General features: G+C 37.4%; 1 protein-coding gene across 1 annotated transcript in view; it reads left to right on the forward strand.

Moving 5' to 3' along the window:
• The window catches only part of acap3b (ArfGAP with coiled-coil, ankyrin repeat and PH domains 3b), a 163,585-nt gene that overhangs the window by 108,890 nt on the left and 29,446 nt on the right, over positions 1-25,249 (forward strand). Inside the window, exons 5-10 of the mRNA XM_057845912.1 lie at positions 9,532-9,590; positions 9,956-10,139; positions 11,561-11,605; positions 11,689-11,784; positions 11,957-12,031; positions 18,345-18,356. Coding sequence (XP_057701895.1) covers positions 9,532-9,590; positions 9,956-10,139; positions 11,561-11,605; positions 11,689-11,784; positions 11,957-12,031; positions 18,345-18,356 — 471 coding nt within the window. The remainder of the gene's footprint in view (positions 1-9,531; positions 9,591-9,955; positions 10,140-11,560; positions 11,606-11,688; positions 11,785-11,956; positions 12,032-18,344; positions 18,357-25,249) is intronic.

The raw sequence follows: 25,249 nt of genomic DNA on the forward strand, positions 1-25,249 counted from the left end.
TAGACATTTTCAATCAAAAAAAAGAAAAAATCACTTTAATCCAAAAAAATGTATTTGAATGCAAAAATGAATTCGAAACTCAAAAAAATTTCAAAGCTATTTTTCTTTGAATTTTTTTTTTTGATTGGAGTCATTTTTTGTTTTTTTTGGTTGAAGCAACTTTTTTGATTGAAGTAATATTGTTTGTGTTTGGGCCACAAATTTGGCAAGGAAATTTGTGTCTTTATTATTAAATAAAAAAAAAAAAGTTGTTTCAAACAATAAATATATATTTTTAAAAGAAAAATCACTTCAATCCAAAAAAAAACCAAATTCAATCATAGAAAAAAAGTTTTTGAATGCGAAAAAATATTTGAGACTCAAATATTTGCATGTGAACACTTAATTTTTCATTAAAAAAGTTTTCTTTGATTTTAGCAATCCTTTTTGTGTGACATTTGTGTCTAAATAATTCAATCCCCCAAAAAGTTGCTTCAATAAAAAAAATATATTTTGAAACGAAGAAAAAAATCATTTGAAAAATAAAATTGCCCTTACCTATTTTTTTAAAAAAAATTTGGGGGGCGGGGGGAAATGATATGCAAAGCAAATGACCGTCTAAGGGGCTCGTCACATGATCTGCTCAAAAAATAATTTTGACCCATGATAAAAATCTTTTTTTTTTTTTTGTTCATTTCATTCATTTTTGTTGTTTGTTTTATTGCTTTACACCTTTTATATATACAGTGGGGCAAATAAGTATTTAGTCAACCACTAATTGTGCAAGTTCTCTCACTTGAAAATATTACAGAGGCCTGTAATTGTCAACATGGGTAAACCTCAACCATGAGTGACAGAATGTGGGGAAAAAACCCAGAAAATCACATTGTTTGATTTTTAAAGAATTTATTTGCAAATCATGGTGGAAAATAAGTATTTGGTCAATACCAAAAGTTCATCTCAATACTTTGTTATGTACCCTTTGTTGGTAATAACGGAGGCCAAACGTGTTTTGTAACTCTTCACAAGCTTTTCACACACTGTTGCTGGTATTTTGGCCCATTCCTCCATGCAGATCTCCTCTAGAGCAGTGATGTTTTGGGGCTGATGTTGGGCAACATGGACTTTCAACTCCCTCCACAGATTTTCTATGGGGTTGAGATCTGGAGACTGGGTAAGCCACTCCAGGACCTTGAAATGCTTCTTACGAAGCCACTCCTTTGTTGCCTTGGCTGTGTGTTTGGGATCATTGTCATGCTGAAAGACCCAGCCACGTCTCATCTTCAATGCCCTTTCTGATGGAAGGAGATTTTCACTCAAAATCTCTCAATACATGGCCCCATTCATTCTTTCCTTTACACAGATCAGTTGTCCTGGTCCCTTTGCAGAAAAACAGCCCCAAAGCATGATGTTTCCACACCCATGCTTCACAGTGGGTATGGTGCAATTCAGTATTCTTTTTCCCAGTCCTCTTCTGGATCATCCAAATGCTCTCTAGCAAACCGCAGACGGGCCTGGACGTGTACTGGCGTCAGCAGGGGGACACGTCTGGCAGTGCAGGATTTGAGTCCCTGGGGTGCATTGTGTCACCTTTGTTACTGTGGTCCCAGCTCTTTGTAGGTCATTCACTAGGTCCCCCCGTGTGGTTCTGGGATTTTTGCTCCCCGTTCTTGTTATCATTTTGATGCCACAGGGTGAGATCTTGCATGGTGCCCCAGATCGAGGGAGATTATTAGTGGTCTTGTATGTCTTCCATTTTCTAATAATTGCTCCCACAGTTGATTTGTTTACACCAAGCGTTTTACCTATTGCAGATTCAGTCTTCCCAGCCTGGTGCAGGTTTACAATTTTGTCTCTGGTGTCCTTCGACAGCTCTTTGGTCTTGGCCATAGTGGAGTTTGGAGTGTGACTGACTGAGATTATGGACAGGTGTTTTTTATACCGATAATGAGTTAAAACAGGTGCCGTTAATACAGGTATTGAGTGGAGCCTCGTTATACCTCGTTAGACCTCGTTAGAAGAATTTAGACCTCTTTGACAGCCAGAAATCTTGCTTGTTTGTAGGTGACTAAATACTTATTTTCCACTGTAATTTGGAAATAAGTTCTTTAAAAATCAAACAATGTGATTTTCTGTTTTTTTTCCCACATTCTGTCTCTCATGGTTGAGGTTTACCCATGTTGACAATTACAGGCCTCTCTAATCTTTTCAAGTAGGAGAACTTGCACAATTGGTGGTTGACTAAATATTTATTTGCCCCACTGTATATAGGAAAGTCAGTTACATGCAATGACACTTTTTGGCCACTGGGGGGAAATTTGCCCCCCCCCCCCTTTAACTTCGCTTATGTCCGGGATGGACTGTTGAGTCGTTACTCCTCGACGTTGAGAGGAGCCAGTTGAGGTGGCGCGGGCATCTGGTTAGGATATCCCCAGGACGCCTCCGTGGATGGGCACGTCCTACCGGCAGGTAGCCCCGGGGATGACCCAGGACATGCTGGAGGGACTATGTCCCTTGGCTGGCCTGGGAACGCCTTGGGATCCCGCCGGGTGCTGGTTGAAGTGGCTGGGGAGAGGGAAGTTTGGGCTTCCCTGCAGCCCCAGCAACTCAACCCGGATTAAGCGGTAGATGATGGATGGAAGTGAACCCCTTCCCTCTATGATGTCCAGTTTTACACTTTTCATTTTTACAAATAAGCAAATTAAAATTTAAAAAAATGATATCAAATTCATGTTAAAGCGCTTACTGTATGTAAATTGTTTTTTTCACGCCTTACAGTATACAAATGAAGGGAATTCCTAAATACGTAAACTCAAAACCCCACTTTTTAGCAAGTGGGAGTAACAATGAAATAATGTTTGTCCTACTGTCATTGTCCTGCAATATCTGGCTTCCCTTCGACGCAATCGTTTTCTCTCTCTAGAAGTCAATCCCGTTTGACCCCTCTAAGCTTTTCAAATCAACTCAATGTGTGCTGAACACAAGAGGATCCATCAGCTCAGTTTGATTTAATCGCTCTTTCTGTTTGGTGTAACATTGGATTTAATGGGGTTGGTTGTCTCATAATTACTCTGCCTGTCCTCTGCATCTAAATGTCATCTCTGTGTGCCATCTCCAGGCCTCACTCTCACTTTTCTGTAACCCTGAAATCACATTTGGAGCAGCATCAATCAATATAGACAGCTCTATGGCAAGCCGTCTTAGGTTTTTAGTAAAAAATAACGTGTGCAATGGCAGTCTTCCAATCAACAAATGTCTTCGTAAATGCGTGATTCGCAATGTTTGTCATTACAGACATCTTACATTTTTTTCTCTTAAGTTATATTCGCCGCCCCTCTATTTTTAGACAGTTTTTGAATATTTTGTGGTGACACGTTTGACAGCAAGAAGAGTGACTTAGTGCGATCCAGATGGCCGACTTTGCGGCTGATCCTTATTGCCCTTTAGTGCAATCATTTGGGAACTGATCAGATTTGCTCCAAACTTTATAAATTCTAATCATTTCGTAGCGTATTCAAACATATGGTATTTACTTGTCAGCAGCTGTTCTATATTCTTGGACTGCTGCCTTATGTCCGCAATAGCAAACAGGGAGGGTCTTTGAACGTGACAATAGTGCTTGCAGGCAACACGAGATATGTGGGGGTCACGCCCAGCAGGGCGCCATAATCCAAAGCAGGTTTGGGTGGAACTTTTGGATTACTAGTGTTCTTTCTAAATGAGTCTGATGAAGCTGCTTCAGATTTCACTGAGTGGGCTGGCAAATTTACCACCATGGAAAGTACCAAGCAATCCCAGCTCAGCACTAATTGTCCTATAACTTGAATTCAGCTTGTTAAATTCCCAGACAAAAGAGTAATAACCAGTTTGCTGACCTTCGTAAGAAAAACAGGAAAAGTGAGTCTTGGGTAGTCTGAGACATCATGCAGAATTGGGTGTTATTCAGTGTAAACAGAGGTTGTATTGTCCAACATTTAAAATTGCCCCTACAAAGCTTAGTTTGTCAACTGGGTTGCTAATCTCAATAGTTATCCTTGAATGCCCTGTTCCCACCACTCCCAATATAGTGACTGCAGTTAATGTTGGTAACTATTTAGTTCGAATAATCGAGTAATCTGATAAGGACCATAGAAAATTTAAATGCTTGAGCTGAGCCTCAGACAGTATATATATGTTTAAAAAAAAAAAGAAGGTCTATGTATAACAAAGAACCGTTGGCTAACTTACATAGCATTTTATAGCATTTAAGCTAGCAGACTTTTGCTAACTTTTTTACAATGCTTTTAATGAATGGTTGAGACACATATTCCCACCAAAAATGGCTAAATTACCAATAAACTAAATTACGAATGCACTAAAAAAACATGAGCTAAAAAAAAAACTTAGCTTATGTTGGTCTTAACAGGGAGCAGATGGATTCAGCCATGTGAAATGAGGTAGGCTAGAGGGCCGTGTATCCACCCAAATCAATAAAACTAAATGCAAACACTTTCAAAACAAACCATTACAACGCCACTTTAATGGCATACCGCAAGCAACACGTCACTTCCGCTCATTAATATTCATGACATTAGCTACTGTTGCTAAGTAGGGACAAGCCACCGTTTGTCCCTAATAGGAAATGAATGGAAATCGTGTACGAAGGAGATGTTTACAGAGCTAAACCTACCAATTCTCTCCGAAAATGATGTGCCTGGTGCCAAATTCACTGGCAAAGATGTGGAAGAACATAAAAATGTTCAGTTAAAGAGATGGCTTGAGTGTCGACGGCTGAAAAAGACGAAAAAAACAACCGACCTAAGCATAGCTTTAGATTTTTTATCGACGCGACTGACGATGACATTCTCCTGTTTCAACAAGCTATCCTTTACCATCAGCCCTGTCTTTCTTATATATCCTCTGGTTGTCCTACGTCTCTTACCGTTCTTGGGGGTAATTTAGTTAGCAGTGGCAGTCAGATACCATTGTAATTCTTTTAAGGTCATTCATTGTCAGACAGAAGCAGTACAGCACAACGTTACGCTGAAAGAATAAGTTAAAAATATAAAAATGGCTACCTCTTTGTCCTCTGAAAGACCATGCCAACCCAACATAATGTTTACTTTTACTGCATATGAAATGTGAATGGATTTACCGAGCTGGTGTTAAAGTCCGCGCAAGTTGATTCGGTCTTCACATTTTTTCCTCCCGAGTTTTTGGTTTCCGGAAACGTAAGAAGAAAACATCCTTCATGCGTCGTAATGTCTATAGTCGTTTCTACAAGTTCCAAAAAGCAATGTGTGATCGGCATGTTCGTTTTTGAAAGATTACCGCCCAAAAGTAGCACAAATTACGTTAAGTCTATGCGAGGGCGGGTCTATAATGTCCCACTTCGGCTTTACGATGCGACGTCACGGTCTAAAAATAGCCTGCGTGCGGTACGCCATTAAACGAATACTCGAAGCAGCCAAATTTAATTCGAATCTTTTTTTCTAACCGAATACTCCAGTTAATCGATTAATCGTTGCAGCACTTTAGTGATATTCTATGAAGACAAATTTCCTGCAAAAACAATTTGTCGGGGAAAAAATATACTTGTGACTAAATTGATCTGGAGTTTTTAGAGAGATTTCTTGTCAAATTAACTTTGTTATAAAAATTACAACTTGTTATTGTACCAAAAGCAATTTGTAGTTGTACAAAAGATAATGTGGTATTGTACAGAATACATTTGTAGTTACCGTTGTTTTCGCACCATAAGGCACACCTGACTTACCCACCAAATTTGACAAGGAAACGGCATTTGTTAATAGATAAGCTGCACTGGACTATAAGCCGCAGCTGTCCTCACTGTATTATGGTATATTTACTAGGGCTGTCAAATGATTAAAAATTTTAATCGTGTTAATTACAGCTTAAAAATTAATTAATCATAATTAATCGCAATTCAAACCATCTATAAAATATGCCATATTTTTCTGTAAATTATTGTTGGAATGGAAAGATAAGACACAAGACGGATATATACATTCAACATACTGTACATAAGTACTGTATTTGTTAATTATAACAATAAATCAACAAGATGGCATTAACATTAACATTCTGTTAAAGCGATCCATGGATAGAAAGACTTGTAGTTCTTAAAAGAGAAATGTTAGTACAAGTTATAGAAATTTTATCTTAAAACCCCTCTTAATGTTTTTGTTTTAATAAAATGTGTAAAATTTTCAATCAAAAAATAAACTAGTAGCTCGCCATTGTTAATGTCAATAAATACTCGATGCTCACGGTGCTTAAACCCATAAAATCAGTCGCACCAAAACGCCAGCAGAGGAAGACAAAAAACACAAGTAACAAGTGGGCATGACACTGAGCTGTCATTTTAATCTGTTTGAGCGGGGCATGTGCGTTAATTGCGTCAAATATTTTAACGTGATTAATTTAAAAAAATTTAATTACCGCCCGTTAACGCGGTAATTTTGACAGCCCTAATATTTACATCAAAAGATATCAACTGGTAACACTTTATTTGACAGGGTATCATAAGACCGTCATAAGACCAAATGAACCACCATGAAGCTTTTAACCAATTGGCTGCAAAGCTTCATCGCTTCAACAAGCTTCGTTTGGGCGTTCGTTTATGGCAGTCTTACAACGCCACTGTCAAATAAAGTGTTACCAATTAACCTAAATAAATCAACAAATAAACCGCATTGGACTATAAGCCGCAGGATTGAAAATGAGGGGAAAAAAGTAGCGGTTTATAGTCCAAAAATTATGGTTTATACAAAACATAACTACAATATGCAAAAGTCATTTGGTTGTACAAAGCAGAACAAATAAACATCACCAAATTTTGGGATTACAAGTTACAAATACTACTTTTTTGCAACTAATGTATTATAAATGAGTTTTGCTGTAACTACAAGTGTATTTCCTCTAACTGCAAGTTAACATTTTTACAGCTATAAAACATTTTTCAAGTTAGTTTGGCACCAAATTCACCTGTACAATTACATGTTAGTTTTGGTTTAAGTACATTTTTTTTCGCCAAGTTACTTTAGCACAGTACTTCTCAAAAAGTGGGGCCGCAAAGCGATGCCGGGGGTGGTGCAGAATAGCCAAAAATTTGACTCAAGTAAGAGTAGCGTTACTTCTAAATAATATTACTCAAGTAAAAGTACTCTTCCAAAAATTTACTCAAGTACAAGTAAAAAAATTGTTGAAAAGAATACTCAAGTAATGAGTAACATTGTAAGTAACTGCTTACATTGTCTGATTTGTTTTTAAAATAATGTTAAAATTTTTATCGCAGCACAACTCCATCGATATAAAATGTCAATATTATACTGCACTGTAACCTGTTACATGACCATATTAGGCCAAAGAAAAAGACACAAAAATCATCGAATTCAGACCAGAAAGAAACATCACCTGCCTAAAGAGCGAGTGTCCTCTGGTGGAGAAAAAACATTATTACCTCTGATTGGTATATTGGAGTCATGTGGTAATTGTTGCAATGTCTCATTGGTGTCTTTGTCGGCATCTCTGGCAAAAATAAAAGTCAATGTGTAGAATCAAGAGGAAAAAATGTAACGACTCTAGTCTTGCCCAAAGTATCAGAGTAAGAGTAGCGTTTCTTCTTCACAAATCCACTCAAGTAAAAGTACAAAGTGTTGCATGGTAAAACTACTCTAAAAAGTACATAATTGTCAAAAAGTTACTCAAGTAAATGTAACTGAGTAAATGTAACACGTTACTACCCACCTCTGCATGTGACCTCGGGGAACATACTTTTTTGCCATACTAGAATAAAGTGTAATTGCACATCCACTCAGTGGGTGGCAGTGGCGCTCTCATTTTCATATTGCGCGCAGTATTTTTGAACCAAACAAGAGCACACAGCAAAGAGCACTGGAGATATGAAGAGCTGAGATGGGGAAATATGATTAAGAGTATGTAGCGTTTCACTTTTGGCTTTGACTTTTATTACCTTTCATTACAGTGGGAGATGAGGAAAGGCCAGTCTCTTTACTATGTCTAAAAATGTTTGCAGTGGACAGCAGGAAGCCAAATCAATTAGGACGTCACTTAAAGGCATTAGACCCCAATTACTTTGATGATTTTCTTCAGCGAAAACATGCCGAATATTGCCAACTATATATATTAGGGCTGTCAAACGATTAAAATTTTTTAATCGAGTTAATTACAGCTTAAAAATTAATTAATCGTAACTAATCGCAATTAACCGCAATTCAAACCATCTATAAAATATGCCATATTTTTCTGTAAATTATTGTTGGAATGGAAAGATAAGACACAAGATGGATATATACATTCAACATACGGTACATAAAGACTGTATTTGTTTATTATAACAATAAATTAACAAGATGGCATTATCATTATTAACATTCTGTTAAAGCGGTCCATGGATAGAGGGACTTGTAGTTCTTAAAAGAAAAATGTTAGTACAAGTTATAGAAATTTTATATTAAAACCCCTCTTCATGTTTTCGTTTGAATAAAATTTGTCAAATTTTCAATCAAAAAATAAAACTAGTAGCCCGCCATTGTTGATGTCAATAATTACTTACACAATGCTCATGGGTGCTGAAGCCTATAAAATCAGTCGCACCCAAGCGCCAGCAGAGGGCGGCAAAACTCCATAAAACACAACAAGCGAGCGTTTCACTGTACTGTCATTTAAATCTGTCTGAGCGGGGCATCTACGTTAATTGCGTCAAATATTTTAACGTGATTAATTAAAAGAATTAATTAACGCCCTTTAACGCGATAATTTTGACAGCCCTAATATATATACTTGTATATATATATATATATATGTATATGTACATATATATGTATATGTACATATATATATGTATATATATTGCATACTGGAGATTGTACATATTTTTCAATCCATCCTAGGTGTAAGTGTGTGTGCAATTCTATGGGGCAGCTTTGAATCTCATGACACTTTGTGTAATGACAATAAAGGCGTTCTATTCTATTGTATTCTAATTGAGAAGCACTGCTTTAACACCAAATTTATGGTGGTAATTTAATTTTTAATTCCACAAAAATAAGAGACAATAGTATTGCTTTGAAGACATCAGTTCTTCAGGCACATTATAAAACAATCAAATCTCACACAAGTGCAGTGCAGCCTGTATAATAATTATAATGTTCCGATTTGATTGACACTTTTAGAGATATTACTTTTTTTGATACTTAGATCCCCTTTTATCTGAAACACAATTTAGTGACCAACAAAAATCTGTTACTAATCTGAACTACTCACACACTCACGCCCCCCCCCCCTCCACACACACGCACTCATTACACAAGTTCACTTATTAAAGTCTCCACCCTTTAAATAATGCATGCTGTTACAGTAAGGATACAAGTTTATATTGCCATCTTGTGGTAAACAGGGGGAATTCCAGCTTGTGCTACCCAATGAATAACACTTGACTGATGCCACCAAGGCAGTACTTTACGTATTTGGTATTCCCCTCGCTCATTCACATAAATATTTCCATCTCACCCTTTTGTCTTTCCACAGATTTTGTTTGACCAAGCTCAAAGATCAATCAAGCAGCAGCTCCATGCATTCATTAAAGAGTAAGTACTGCCTAATTGTTGCATGCCATACAGTGGGGCAAATAAGTATTTAGTCAACCACTAATTGTGCAAGTTCTCCCTCTTGAAAATATTAGAGAGGCCTGTAATTGTCAACATGGGTAAACCTCAACCATGAGAGACAGAATGTGAAAAAAAAGAAAAAAACAGAAAATCCCATTGTTTTGATTTTTGAAAAAAAACAAACAAAACAAACATCTTTGAGATAATGGAACTCTCACAAAACACACTTAGCGTTCATAATGCAATTACGAGCGCTCAATATCTTTGGTTCAAGTTACCCGATCTCTGTTAACTGAAGTTTTATTGGGAAGCTCTAATGACGGTGTGTCGTGCTTCTCCGCTAGTGACGTGCGCAAGTTCAAGGACACCAAGAAGCAGTTTGATAGGGTTCGAGAGGACATGGAGCTGGCTCAGGTGAAGAATGCTCAGGCGCCCAGGAACAAGGTCCACGAGGCGGAGGAGGCCACTCAAGCACTCGTCCTCAGCCGCAAAGCCTTCAGGCACTTAGCCCTGGACTACGTACTTCAGGTTGGTCTCACACACTCGTCCACTAGGAAGCGCTAATGCGCCACAGCTACTCAATATACAGTCCCTGACAAAAGTAGTGTTGCTTACCCATTTTGTAGAAACATTTGCAAATAATCGGACTTTTAATTATTCAATTGGTTTCTGAAATGGCTCATATGAAAGCTAAGACCCTCCCAAATCATGTTGAATGTACAAAAATATATTTGTTTCACGGAAAAAAGATTGATCATTTATTGAAGACATAAAGGTCAAATTTTGGCAAGAAAACAGTTTTGTCGCCTACAGAAAGTAGTGTAAAAATTGAACAAAAAATTTACTTCACATACAAAAATATGTTACATAACATTAGCGAATTAAGTAGTGGTGCTGTGAAATCCAAATTTAATATTTTGTATGACTTGAAGGACTGCATCCATGCGGTTCGGCAAGGATTCATATAATTTATTGATGAAGTCATCAGGAACATCAAAGAAAGCAGTCTTGCATGCCTCTCAGAGTTCATCAACATTCTTGGGTTTCGTCTTCCATGCTTCCTCTTTCATCCTACCCCAGACATGCTCAATGATGTTCATGTCTGGTGACTGGGCTGGCCAGTCCTGGAGGATCTTGATCTTCTTTGCCTTGAGGAACTTTGAGGTAGAGATTTAAGTATGCGATGGAGCACCATCCTACTGCAGAATGTGTCCCTTTTTATGGTTAGGAATGTAAGAGGAAGCAAAGATTTGGTGACATTTCCATGCAGATCTCTCAGGGTGCAGACAATAAATAACCATGTGGCATTTGTCAAAAGGATCTATGCTGGAAAAGTGGCAAAAGGTGGATTTTTCAGATGAATCTTCCATTGAATTATACCACAGTCACCGCAAATATTGCAGAAAACGGTGAAGTTTGGTGGTGGCAAAATCATGGATGACTTCATCAATAAATTGTATGAATCCTTGCCGAATCACATGGATGCAGTCCTTCAAGCCCATGGAAGTCATACAAAATATTAAATTTGGATCTTACAGCACCACTACCTAATTTGCTTATGGTATGTAACATATTTTTGTATTTGAAGTACATTTTTTGTTCAATTTTCACACGACTTTCTGTAGGCGACAAAACTTTTGTCTTGCCATAATTTGACCTTTATGTCATTAAATGCTAATTCTTTTATCAGTGAAACAAATATATTTTTGTACATACAACATAATTTGAGAGGGTCTTAGCTTTCATATAAGCCATTTCTGAAACCAATTGAATAATTAAAAGTCAAGTTATTAGCAATTGTTTCTACAAAATGGATAAGCGACAAGACTTTTGTCAGGGACTGTAAAGCCCTGAAGCCACTTGACACAATTTTTGACAGTTTAACATCTAAAACTATTCAATTAAAAGATTCACACTAATCAAAGTTCACTTTCTCCTTTCCCTGGTAGATTAATGTACTTCAGGCAAGGAAGAAGTTTGAAATCCTAGACGCGGTGAGTAACCTCTGTTATTTATAGTTTAACATTTAACGTGAATGTTTCCGTAATGACAAGTGAATGTTCATCAACCTCTACAGATGCTGTCCTTCATGCGTGCCCAGTACACTTTTTTCCAACAAGGCTTCAACATTCTGGATGAGATTGATCCCTATATGAAAAAGCTGGCTGCCCAGGTGAGGACCAAAAAAGAAGACCAAAAATGGCTCACACACACACATCAAATAAACAGAACTCCTTTGACTAAGGTTTTATTTTTGTTAGAGCAATGCTGATCTTTAAATGTCACCTTAATTTGGCTTCCATTTCCATATCCCTGTCTCATTTGCTCTGCTCTGCTTTGTGCAGCTGGATCAGCTTGTAATTGACTCTGCAGTGGAGAAGAGGGAGTTGGAGCACAAACATGCCCTCATCCAGCAAAGAGTGAGAGAACTTTTTATTCTACCTCTTACTTACTATGAACACGATTTATCAAAATTGGGGTTAGGTGGTGTTGGAGGGCACAATAGTATCACTCCATGTTGTGTTTTCCTGTTACATTTGGAATTTTTTGAAAAGTCAGCTTGTGAGCGTGGTATTTTTCTCTCTCATTATTTTACAGATTTGATTTCAGAATTAACTGAGAATCACTATTGTTAACAACAATACTGTAGGCCTATATAGAGGACATACTGCTCATTAGGGCTGTGATAGTACAGTTGTATGAAAATATCTGAACCTTTTGGAATTTCTCACATTACTGCATAAAATCACAATCAAATGTAATCTGATCTTTGTCAAAATCACACAGATGAAAAAAACAGTGTCTGCTTTAGCTAAAACAACTCAAACATTTATATGGCGTCGTCTTTTAATGAGGATTGCATGCAAACAATGACAGAAGGGGGAAAATAGGTAAGTTAACCCTCTGCCTAAGGAGACTTAAAGAGCAATTGAAACCAGTTTTTACCAAACAATTTAAGTCAGGTGTGTGCCCAATCACTGATGAGTGGTTTAAGTACCCTGCCCACTATAAAACACACACATGGTAAGAATTGTCTTGATGAGATGCATTGTCTGATGAGCATCATGGCTCGGTCAAAAGAGCTGTCTGAAGACCTGCGATCAAGGATTGTTGATTTGTATAAAGCTGGGAAAGGATACAAAACTATCTCTAAATGTCTGGATGTTCATCAGTTGACAGTCAGAGAAGTTGTCTACAAATGGAGATAGTTAGGCACTGTTGCTTCTCTCTCAAGCAGTGGCCGTCCACCAAAGATGACGCCAAGAGTTCAGCGCAGAATACTCAGATATGTTTAAAAAAAAAAAAAAAAAAAGAACCCTAGAGTGTTTGCCAAAGTCTTACAGAAATCGCTGGCAGGTCCAATATATCTACACACATGAGCTTTTTGTAAGACTACGGCCAAGAATGGTGTTCATTGGAGGACTCCACGGAGGAAGCCACTGCTGTCTTAAAAAAACATTGTTGCTCATTTCATGTTCGCAAAAAGGCACTTGGACACGCCCCAGAGGTTTTGGCAAAATATTTTGTGGACTGATGAAACCAAAGTGAACTGTTTGGGAGTAACACACAACATCATGTGTGGAGGAAAAATGGAGCAGCTCACCAACATCAACACCTCATCCCCACCTTGAAGCCTGGTGGAGGGAGCATCATGATTTTGGGCTGTTTGCTGCCTCAGGGCCTGGACAACTTGCAATCATTAATGGAAGAATTAATTCAAAAGTTTATCAGGATGTTTTGCAGGAAAACCTGAGGCCGTCTGTCAGACAACTGAAGCTAAAATGAGGATGAATGCTGCAACAAGACAATGATCCAAAACACAGAAGTCAATCAACTTCAGAATGGTTTCAGAAAAACAAAATACACGTTCTGGAGTGGCCAAGTCAAAGTCCAGACTTGAACCCCATTGAGATGCTGTGGCATGACCGAAAGACAGCGATTCATGCCAGACATCCCAGGAATTTGACTGAAATACAGCAATTTTGTAAAGAAAAATGGGCCAAGATTAGTCTTGATCGATGTGTCAGACTGATCTTCAGCTACAGGAAGCGTCCGGTTGAAGTTATTGCTGCCAAAGGGGGCCACAAAATATTCAATGTGATGGTTAACTTACTTATTTTTCCCCCTTCTGTCATTGTTTGCATACTATCCTCATTAAAATATGAAAACCTATAAATGTTTGGGTGGTTTTAGTTTAGTTAAAGCAGACACTGTATTTTCAGCTGTGTGATTTTGACAAAAATCAGATCACATTTGATGATGATTTTATGCAGAAATTTGAAAAATTCCAAAAGGTTCAGATACGTTTTCATACCACTGTATATTGAAAAGGTATTATATTGCGATACCTTGTACCCCAAAAGGTTATCGATATATTCCCACCAAGAATCGACATATCGTTTTAACAATGTGTCACTGTTTAAAAAGAAAATGGACCAACAGGTTGCTACCAAAAACGTCCATTAGAATAGTCTATGCTAGTTCACTGGCTGCCATTGACGGCGCTAGACATCCAATCCAGTCATAATTATATGGATGTCTAGCGTTGTCAGTGGCTCTGAAGTCTTTTGTGAGAATTTGAGGTCACTTCATCCTGATTTTGGGCAGTTACAGGTCCTCTTCATTTTGGGTTACTGAAAAAGAAATGACTCAAAAATGTCCCCAAATGAATAGGAAGTTACTCAAAATCAATAGGAAATAACCGGTAAGGAAGCAAATGCCTAACAAAGACCGGCTGTGAATGCTCTGGTTTGAGTGCCATTGGCGGTCCTCGACGTCCAATCTTGTCAAAATGGCAGCCAGTAAGTCAGCCATTGACCTGTAAATGCCCCAAAATCAACAGGAAATGACCCATAAATGCGCCAAAAGGAAAAGGAAGTGACTGAAAATCAATAGGAAATGACGTGAAATGGCCCCAAATTACTGTATTGGCCCGAATATAAGATAGCCCTGATTATAAGATGACCCCCTCTTTTTCAAGACTCAAGTTAGAAAAAAGACTTTTTGAACACCAAATAAATTTGTATACAGAAAATAATTACAGTACATCCGAAACAAATGAGTATAACAATATTTTTGAGAGAAAAAGCATGTTATTTTGCCTTTAATATATAAACTATAGTGCACTCACATTCGTAAATTAATGGCTTCTGGTTTTTGAAATGTAAATAAACCAATCTATTGTGATAAAACAACAAACTTGCAATAACTGCATTAACCATCAAAGTGAAGTCTAACTGTAACTGTAGTCTTGAAACAAATCTGAACAAGGAAAAACACTGCAATAAAATAATGCAAATTGGTTAAACTTGAGAGTAGCTGAGATCTGTCATGACTAGAGCTGAAGCGAATACTCGAGCAACTCGAGTAACTCGAGTTTGAAAACTGATCCGAGTAATTTTATTCACCTCGAGTAATCGTTTGTTTTGACAGCTCTAATCATCAAGTTTTGCTCGGACTACTTTTAATGCGGGACAACGCGCTGATGTCACGTGCGTAGAGGAAGAAGCAAAAAAAAAAAAAAAAACTTACTGCAGCCGACAGCCACTACAAACGACGCCGACGTTGCTAAAAACTAGCCCGCATGATGCTACGTTGGTAGCAGGTAGCGTCTGATGCGTCTCATAGAGATCACATGTATGTTGAACTAGTCAGCGGCGTTAGTAAACAGCCGCCATCTTAAAGCAGTAGAGCGCTAAGCACTAATAAAGAGCGCTAAGCGCTAATAAATAAGATTAACGTTACTGTCACTAGCTCAGTAGCTCACGTAACGTTATCCCTGCGGAGGGCTAGGTTTCTATTAATTATGACCACTGTCGACGCGTGGCTAACGTGTCTTACATACAGGCTTTAACATAACATAGCACTGTGGAGTGATTAGGGTGTAAAACAAAAACGTAATAATGCTAACTATCAATTTTAGCTTAGTAGTCATTGCTGGATAAAACACCAATTAGCACTGGTCCCTAATGTGCTCCAATACAGCCTGTATTATACATTTATTTTGAACACTGCAAAAACTCAAAATCCTATCCGGACTTACAGTTTAGACTAACTTAAAACTTAACTAGAACTTAAAAATGGCTTGACACAAATAGAAATTCAATTGAAACACGTGGGAAAAAATCCTAACTTTTAAGTGATGTGTGTTATCAAGCGTAATGGCATTTTTAGGTAAGAAATTATATCTATATGTCTGTCTGTCTGTCTGTCTGTCTGTCTGTCTATCTATATTTTTTAATAAGACATTGATTGACTGAAAATGGTTCAATATTAGATGAAATGTGGTGTTTTCTCTTGTATATTTATAATTGCTCTTCACCTAAAAAAATATTATTTTTATCCGATTACTCGATTAATCGATAGAATTTTTAGTCAATTACTCGATTACTAAAATATTCGATAGCTGCAGCCCTAGTCATGACAGAACATAGCTTCAATGATATCTGGCGCCATCTAGTGTCGTGAATGGGGAGCGTAGCTGAGATCTGTCATGAGAGAACATCGCTTCAATGATATCTGGCGCCATCTAGCGTCGTGAATGGGTATGACGTCTAAACCGCGAATATAAGGCGACCCCCTCTCTTTCATTCTTATTTCAATGCAAAAAAAACACCGTCTTATATTCGGGCCAATACGGTAACTCATGGCCTGGGATTGGCTGCCACTGACTGCCATAGACGTCTAATCTGTTTGAAGTGGGAGGGATGGCAGCGAATTTCGCTGCCACCCTTCCAGTTCAAACGGATTGGACGTCTACTAGTGATAAACTCATTTCAATTCACAACAGACGCATGGAAATAGCTTAGCTTATAGCAGAGTAGCATTTCGGATGTTCAGTTTTGGTTGGGTTAAGTGCATCGTCTACATACACTTCCTCTTTGTTAGTCTTTACGCACCCTGCGATCGACTGGCTTTTCAACTAGTCATAAATTCTTCAAATAGAAGAAAAAACACCGAGGCAGTTTGATATGCTTTATAGGTCACAATGCGAAATGAAAGCTATTCTTTGCTTGGCGATGCCCTAAAGAGATCGTCCATCTGTTGGACTAGTAGATGCCAACAACTTTTCTGTTTTTCTGCTTGATTTAGCCCATCCCTGTAATCAAATTAGCTGCAGAGTAAAGGCTTCTTGCCAGACTTGGTGATCATGGCTGTTTCTGGCCATCTCCTCAGCTCAAACAAAGGCTGCCTTGTTCATTTTTCCAAGTTATTTGGGATTTGTCTATTCTGATGTTCATACAGTACAAAAAAGAACAACATGCGATAAGTGTTGTCTTTGGCAGCCCTTTTAATCTTTCGTTTTAGTCTTTCGGACAAAAATACTTATTATTCTCAGGCATATTTTAATCATTTCAAAATGGGTTGGTCTTATTCGACAATTACTCAAGCAGTTTTCGTCTCGTTTTAGTCAACGAATACTCAAAGGTTCAAAATTCAAAGGTTTTAATAATAATAATAATAATAATAATAAAATAAACATTTCCAACTGTTTTCCATGTCTCCCTCCTTGAACACACCTGAATCAAATGATTAGCACATCAGCAAGCTCTGCAGGAGCCTTGATAATGATCCTGATTATTTGATTCAGGTGTGTTGGAGGAGGGAGACATGGAAAACAAGCTGGATAGGGGCCCTCGAGGACCGGACTTGGGCACCCCTGAAATAGACCATGGTGGACACTTTATGAAAAAACATGACTTTGTGAAAAATGCTTTTTATCTTGTAGAATCCCATTGTAGTAAAAAAACATTATGAAATAAAAAGGTATTGTGGAAAAGTATGACATTATTTTTAGGGCTAAACGCGTTAACGAGCGGTAATTAATTTTTTTAATTAATCCCGTTAAAATATTTGACGCAATTAACGCAACTCAAACATATTAAAAGGACAGCAAAGTGAAAGGTGTACTTGTTGTGTTTTTCGGAGTTTTGCCGCCCTCTGCTGGCGCTTGGGTGCGACTGATTTTATAGGCTTCAGCATCCATGAGCATTGTGTAAGTAATTATTGACATCAACAATGGCGGGCTACTAGTTTATGTTTTGATTGAAAATTTTACAAATTTTATTAAAACGAAAACATGAAGAGGGGTTTTAATATAAAATTTCTATAACTTGTACTAGTTATTATCTTTTATTTATTTTCTATATTTGTATAAATATTAATATATTTTATTTATTTATATATTTATATATTTTATTTATTATTTTTATTCATCTTTTAAGACCTACAAGTCTTTGTATCCATGGATCGCTTTAACAGAATGTTAATAATGGTAATGCCATCTTGTTGATTTATTGTTATAATAAAGAAATACAGTACTTATGTAGAGTATGTTAAATGTATATATCCATCTCGGTCTTATCTTTCCATTCCAACAATAATTTACAGAAAAATCTGGCATATTTTATAGATGGTTTGAATTGCGATTAATTGAGATTAATTACGATTAATGAATTTTTGAGCTGTAATTAACTCGATTAAAAATTTTAATCGTTTGACACCCTTAATTATTTTACAATTTAAGGGCCATATTACACAATTTGTTATTCATCAAAGGGTATTCATTTCAAAATGTTGTTTTTATTTATTCATCTTTTACCCTTTTAGGGGTTCCATTGTTGCAAGGGTGCTTTGAAATTCTAATTTATGTGTTTAAACAAAAAAAAAAATAACGTCATGTTTTTGTTTTTCTCTCCTTTTGCTCCTTCAATTGGTCCCATACATCTTCAGACTCTGATGCAGGTGAGTGTTTACCCTTCATGTTCACACACTACATATGAAACATGAGAATTGAACTATGACGGCCCCGTGCTTGTCTGGCAGGACATGAATCTCTTTCAGACATCTGGATAAGACATTTAAGTGGGCACATTTGTGTTACCGTTTAATGATTGTCTGCAGGAATTTAATATAAGTCATCGTGATGAATGTGCACTTTTGTATCACAACATTCTCAATGAAATGGTCTTTAGGCATATTATTGCTTGGACACATGATTTCACTGAACATGTGTATGTCTGAGGGCTTGACATGTCTGCCTGGTTTGGTGATTCTCCCTCTCTCTGGCTCACACGCACGCACACACCATCTGCAACAAGCCTATTCAGGCTTCAGGTTTATGGTCATCACATGGTGGCTCCCTCCATAAACTTGCTCTGAATAGATCAGTCACTCAATCTGTTCTGCATTGATAAACAAGTGCCATCTCTTTCTCTCTCTCACACACACATATGCACTTAATTATGTCTTTGTAATGAAAATTTTTGACACACTTCATTTCCTAAAACTCTAACAATGACAGCCAATGACTGATAGGTACCATATTATTATGTTAAAACTGTGTTTCCCAAGCTTTATTGAGCTAAAGCAATAAGGCACCCATTTTACGCGAGGAAACGCTCACAACCATCAACTAAACAGAATTGGCAAAAAAGTGTGAACTTCACAACAGCTTTATTTTCAAGAAAATATGTAGAGGTTTGCCAAAAATGTTTATTCGGTTAAAAGAATAGCCAAGTAATGAGTAACATTGCGAGTAACAGCTTACAATATCTGATTTTTTTAAACAATGGTTTTTTTTTTTCTCTCATTACAAAGTCATCTAAATGAACTGTTAGTATTAGAGCTGTACGATATTTTCGGGTACCCAATAATATTGATCGATAAAAGCATTTTAAAATGATATCGGATAATATCAACTAGGGCTGCAGCTATCGATTATTTTAGTAGTTGATTAATCGATTAACTTGTTAGTTCGAATAATTGATTGATCGGATAAGGAACGTTAAAAATGAAAATACCTGAGCTCAGCCTCAAACGGTATAAAAAAAATACTGTAAATAAATGAGAATCTAATTACAACAAAAGAACAATTGGCTAATTTACATAGCAAAAGTCCGCTAGCTTAAATGCTATAAAACTTTTTTTCTTACAATACTCTTAACAAATGGCTCAAACACATACTCCCACGAAAACGGCTAAATATACCTATAAACTAAATTACGAATGCATTAAAAAAACATTAGCTCAAACATAAACTTAGCTTATGTTGGTCTTAATAGGGAGCAGCTGGACTCACCATGTTAAATGAGTTATGTCATATTCACTGTTGCCACTAGAGGGCAGTGTATCCACCGAAATCATTAAAACTAAATGCAAACAGTTTAAAAACAAAACATTACAACGGCACTTAATTTAAACAAATACTCGAAGCAGCAAAATTTAATTCCAATCTTTTCTCTAATCGAATTACTCGAGTTAATTGATTAATCGTTCCAGCACTAATATTAACATCGCTTTTTCATTATTGGTTTTGGGCCGATATGCATGTAGCCTTCAAAATAAATGTAGGAGCCTTCTGCCTTTGTCCATGGGCTGGTCGCAGCTTAGCACAGCAGTTATGCTTACTGACCAGTAGATAGAGGTGTGCATCGGCACTGCCCTCACGATTCGATTCGATTACTATTCGGAGGGCCACGATTCGATTCGATTCAGAGGGTCACGATTCGATTCGGTTCGATTCGGCAATGCATCGCGATGCCTTAAAGCCTGGGATGCATTAAAATTCTGAAGCAAAGCATATTTTTCGGGAATCATGAGGCAACACAAGTGGTCAGACATTAAACAACTTTTTATTGGCTCTTGTGTCACTCCTGGTTGAAGTCAAATGAAAATATTTTCAGATATATATATTTAAAAAAAAAAAGATCACAGCATTTAATTGGTGCTTTGAATGAGACCAGGGCTTTCTCTTTTTTTTTTTTTTTTTTTTTTTTTTTTTAAACACACAGTAGCAGCCTTTCACACAGTGCAACATCTGAACTCCTGTGCAAAATCAGTAATAAAAGTCACTGTATTTTAGTCACAACAACCCATCAATAAAAATATTCAAGTAAATATTAAAGAAAACGACAAAGAAAATATTGTAGCGCAGCAGCATCTTTATCGCAATATCAATCCAGGGATCAGTTCAGTTGCAAACAAAACATCAACTAAATTGCAATGTAGAACAAAAGTAAAATGTAGGCCTAGCCCACTATATATGTGCAATCAGTAACTACCACATAACAATAAAAAATAATGAATTAAAATGAAGTGCAGCAGCATTTTAGCAGCCATAACAATCTGTTTCAACATGAGGAAATATCAGTTTTTTGCAATCGAGAGAGCAGAGAGATAGAGGTTAGATCGGGCCAAAAAAATCCAGCCCGACCCGACATGGCCAGCTGGTATTGAAGCCCGAGCCGGCTTGGAGTGACGCGGAAAAAAAAAACGCAGCAGCAGCAGCAATTTATTTTCATTTCTTCGAGTTGGCAGAAAAAACGCAAGTTTTCTTAATGTTTAAATAGTCTACATATTTTTATGATCATTATAAAAGCATTTACACAATGAAATAACGCTGGGAAAGTTTAATAAAAAAAATAAAATAAAAAAAACATGCGATTTTGCAGACACACAGAGGAGAAGATTCAAAAGGATCACATTTGTGTTGCCTTTGTGTGCATAAATAAAAGTGTCTTTTGTAACGAATCGCAAGCGCCACAGCGGAGGAGAAGAAGAAAACGCGGGTGGCGCCACTGCGTTCATGTGTGTGCACAAGCAAATGCACAATACAGAGAGCCTGCTCTAGGTTTTATCCCTTTTTTAAAAAATAATTTAATTGTCCGGCGCGGCAGCCCGACCCGACCCGAACGTGAATGCTTAACATTTTGGATCAAGATCTAAGACCTAACATCTAAGAGATAGGACATAACATAACAATGGCTGCAGCGGAGAAAGAGGGAGTGAGAAAGATTATTGATGTACCTTGAAAGCAGACATCTGGAGACATTTTGGCTTCTACGAGGTTGGTGGGAAACTTGACCAGAGTTATGCAGTGTGCAAAAATTGAAACATGAGAATAATAATACAAACGGGGAAACCAAATCCGTCGCATCACCGGAATTGCGCAGGAAAGATTTTTGAACATACTTATATATTTTAAAATGCGCTGAATCGATTCGGCTTGTTGCCCGCATCGAATCGAATCGTCCATGCCCCGCATCAGGATGCATCGCCGCATCGATTATTGTTGACACCACTACCAGTAGATGTCACCAAATTAAGATGCTTGGGATTTGTTATGTGAGCATTATCATTATTAAAGCATCCAGTAGGGCATCACAATACAATTAGCTATAATACGTTAAGTCCATGACAGTATTAGATTTTCGGAGTTGGACAATGTTGGGATATCGGTTAAAAAGTAATTATCGGACAACTCTAGTCATTATTGTACTGTACTATAACCTATTACGTGACCACATTAGACCAGTGGTTCTTAACTGGGGTTTGATCGAACCCCAGAGGTTCAGTGAGTAAGCCTCAGCGGGTCGGTGAAGGTTAAGAAATGCAGAGCCCTATATTGTAAACTGACTAAATCTAGGCAAAGTGGCGTTTTAGACCAGGTTTTGGACTGGTTTGCCCTAAATTTACAGGCTCTATTCCATTTCTTTCAATTGCTAGCTGTTTATCTAATGCGAGGAGAAATCAGTTTGCTCGGTGGAAGGTTGACTCGCACTTGTATGTAGTATGTGATTCTAGGATGCAACAATAAAATGAGAATGAAGACATGAAAACAAAGAACAGTAGGAAATGAAATGAGTTTAATTTAATTTAGTTCTTTTACCAGCCACAATATCCCACCGCTTATTTGAAAGTGTTTAAATCCCTCATTCCTGGTTATGTACTCACAGGATTAGTTGTTGTTATGCATTAATGTTTATTCCCTTTATATTTTTTTTTCAGCAATTGATCAATCGGATTGTCTGCCGAAAGAGCTGCTTCGCACCGAGCTGTCAGAGTGCACGATAATACAAAACCTAATCCTGCTAAATCTCACAGATTGAGATTATATCAAAGACGGGAATGGGACCGTTATTCTGAGTAGTACCGCAGCTGGCCTCACTCGCTAAAGTGAGCATGTAGTTTTAGGCCAAGTAAATACAGGGCCGCTGACGAAAGGACACAAGGTCACTGGAGATTGTAGACATGTGACTGTGCGCCAGACTCACTTCAACCCATTTCCTCCTCAAAGCCAAATGCAACAGATGGTGTTAGCACATTGTGAGGGCAAGTGAATTATAGTCAACGGTCCAGTGGCATTTTTATATTGAGAAATGTGGAGCCACACCAACAACTTATAAGAAATGCTCACGGTTTGATGGGATTTTTCTCATGTAAATGGGCACCTTGGCTCAAAAAAGATTGGGAAACACTGTTCGAGGAAGCATTAAATAGCAAGGTAAACTAATAGAATCAACTTTTTTCAGCCATCTGTTCCCAGGCACAATTAACGGGGCTCAATCCCAGTTTTCACGTACATTAGGCCGATGATGAATTCAGCATGTGCCAGGCACGCCCGAAGGCTGTTCCAGTGCCAGGACTGGGCTGATGACATTTTGCCCCTGGACAAGAAACGGTTTAATTACAAAATAAAATATTTTTTTTTCCAGTACAAAAAAACCCAATGTACAGTATTTGATAATTTGCCATTTCAAGGACAATGGTCACTACAGTGGACAGTTTAAGACTAGAGATGTCCCGATCGATTGGTCCGATCACGTCATTATCAAAGTATCGGAATCGGCAAAAAAATATCGGACATGCCTTTTTTTAATATATATATTAAATAAATCATTTTCTAATTGTATTTAACGTTACAGACATAATACGTTACACTCATCCAGAGTCTTTAGTTTAGGCTTAAGGTAGAGTTATCAAATTTAAAATGTATATGATCGGGAAAAATTATCTGGAATGATTGGAATTGAATCGGGAGCAAAAAAAAGCAATCGGATCGGGAAATATCGGGATCGGCAGATTCTCAAACTAAAACGATCGGGATCGGATCGGGAGCAAAAAAACATGATCGGAACAACCCTACTGCTAATATCACTAATTGTGAACTTATGACGGAAACTATGGCGAATTTTCATTTCGTTATCGTCTCGTCAGACGATAACTGGCATCAGTCTCGTTTTCTCGTTTTCGTCTCCCAAGGCACATTTTCAGCTCGTCATCGTAACGTCATTGTCATTAAAAATTGTTCGTCGACGAAATATTTTTGTTATCGTCATCATTGACGAAAACAACACTGTTTCACAGAGATGAAGACACTCCTTATTACTACAATAAGGCCTGTGACAAAAAGTACTTTTGATTCAATAGCAAAAAGCAGGCAAGAAAAATCTACAAGATAAGTGGCAACAGGGAACATTCGCCACGAGCCTTATGCAACTATTTCCAGTGAAGAGGAACTTTTTTTAACCTGCAGGAAACCACTAGACAGTCAACTTTGTGAATAATAGATTTTTCGGTTTGGTTTTGTTGTTGTTCTGATGAGCCATTCAATCAGTGCAGTTGATGAGATGATTGAAATACTTTTGGGGGCTCAAGTTGAAGTGGAGGAAGTGATGTTTACATCAATATACACAATATAAGTTAAGAAGAGTGCAGGTGAGGGAACACTATCAAAATAATGGCAGGTGCCTTCGCTTTCATTCTACTTTTTAATGGTTGCTAAATCAGTGCTTGTTCCTCCCGTTTGTTATAAACTCCACCCTGCTGTCCGTTTACTGCTGCTGTCCGACTTTTGTGTGCATAAGACTTAATTGTGGCTCCCAGGGGATTGCCGCCTCACTTCGCAACGCCTCCATTTTTCCAGCCTTTACAACTTTCTTGTGTGTACGAAGCGAGCAAACAGGTTGCGAAAAAATATTTGAGACATATAAGAGGGCAAAACTACACAAAGGGGTCACATAATTCAAGAATTTATTAAAATATATACAAGTTTGAGATCAGTCATAGACTTCGGTATCAGTTGACGGGAAATGGGGCCGAATATTTTCAAAACTAAAGCCACTAGCGACCTAAAACCAAAACAGGCCCCTCCCTTAGGCATATATGAGTCTCCATGAGCAGTGGCATAAAAAAATTCTAAGTCGTTCCATAATAAAATCCTGATTCATTATTTTTTATGTACACTACGGTTCTAAAGTTCGGGGTCACTGTGACCCCAAACTTTTGAACGGTAGTATAAGTATTACAAAACTTAAAATGGCTATAAAATTCTCAGATTTTATGCTAAATGCACAAAAATCACCAAATGCAGAGATAATCACCTATATTTTCAGGCTCAATAGCAATATTTAACATATCATATAAGTTTTTGCCAAAAAGTAGCAATTTACATTTTTTTCTTTTTTAACAAAATCCAACATGGCGGCTGTCATACAACAGAGAGCTTTTTAAGTTGAAAAATGTTGTACCATATTTTTTGGATTATAAGTCGCACCAGAGTAAAGGTGGCACCAGCCCAAAAATGCGCAATGAAGAGGAAAAAAAACCATATATAAGTCGCATTTTTGAGGGAAATTTACTTGATAAAATCCAACACATAGAACAGATATGTAATCCTGAAAGCCAATTTGAAATAAAAATTCAAAAGAGAACAACATGCTGAATAAGTGTACAGTATGATAATGTTACATGATCCATGAACAACGAAATGCGAACGTGGCCGGTATGTTAACGTAACATAACTATTAAGAGTTATTCAGATAACTATAGCATAAAGAACATGCTAACAAGTTTAC

Source organism: Corythoichthys intestinalis, chromosome 9 (genome assembly GCF_030265065.1).
Source record: "Corythoichthys intestinalis isolate RoL2023-P3 chromosome 9, ASM3026506v1, whole genome shotgun sequence".
Lineage (NCBI taxonomy): Eukaryota > Metazoa > Chordata > Actinopteri > Syngnathiformes > Syngnathidae > Corythoichthys > Corythoichthys intestinalis.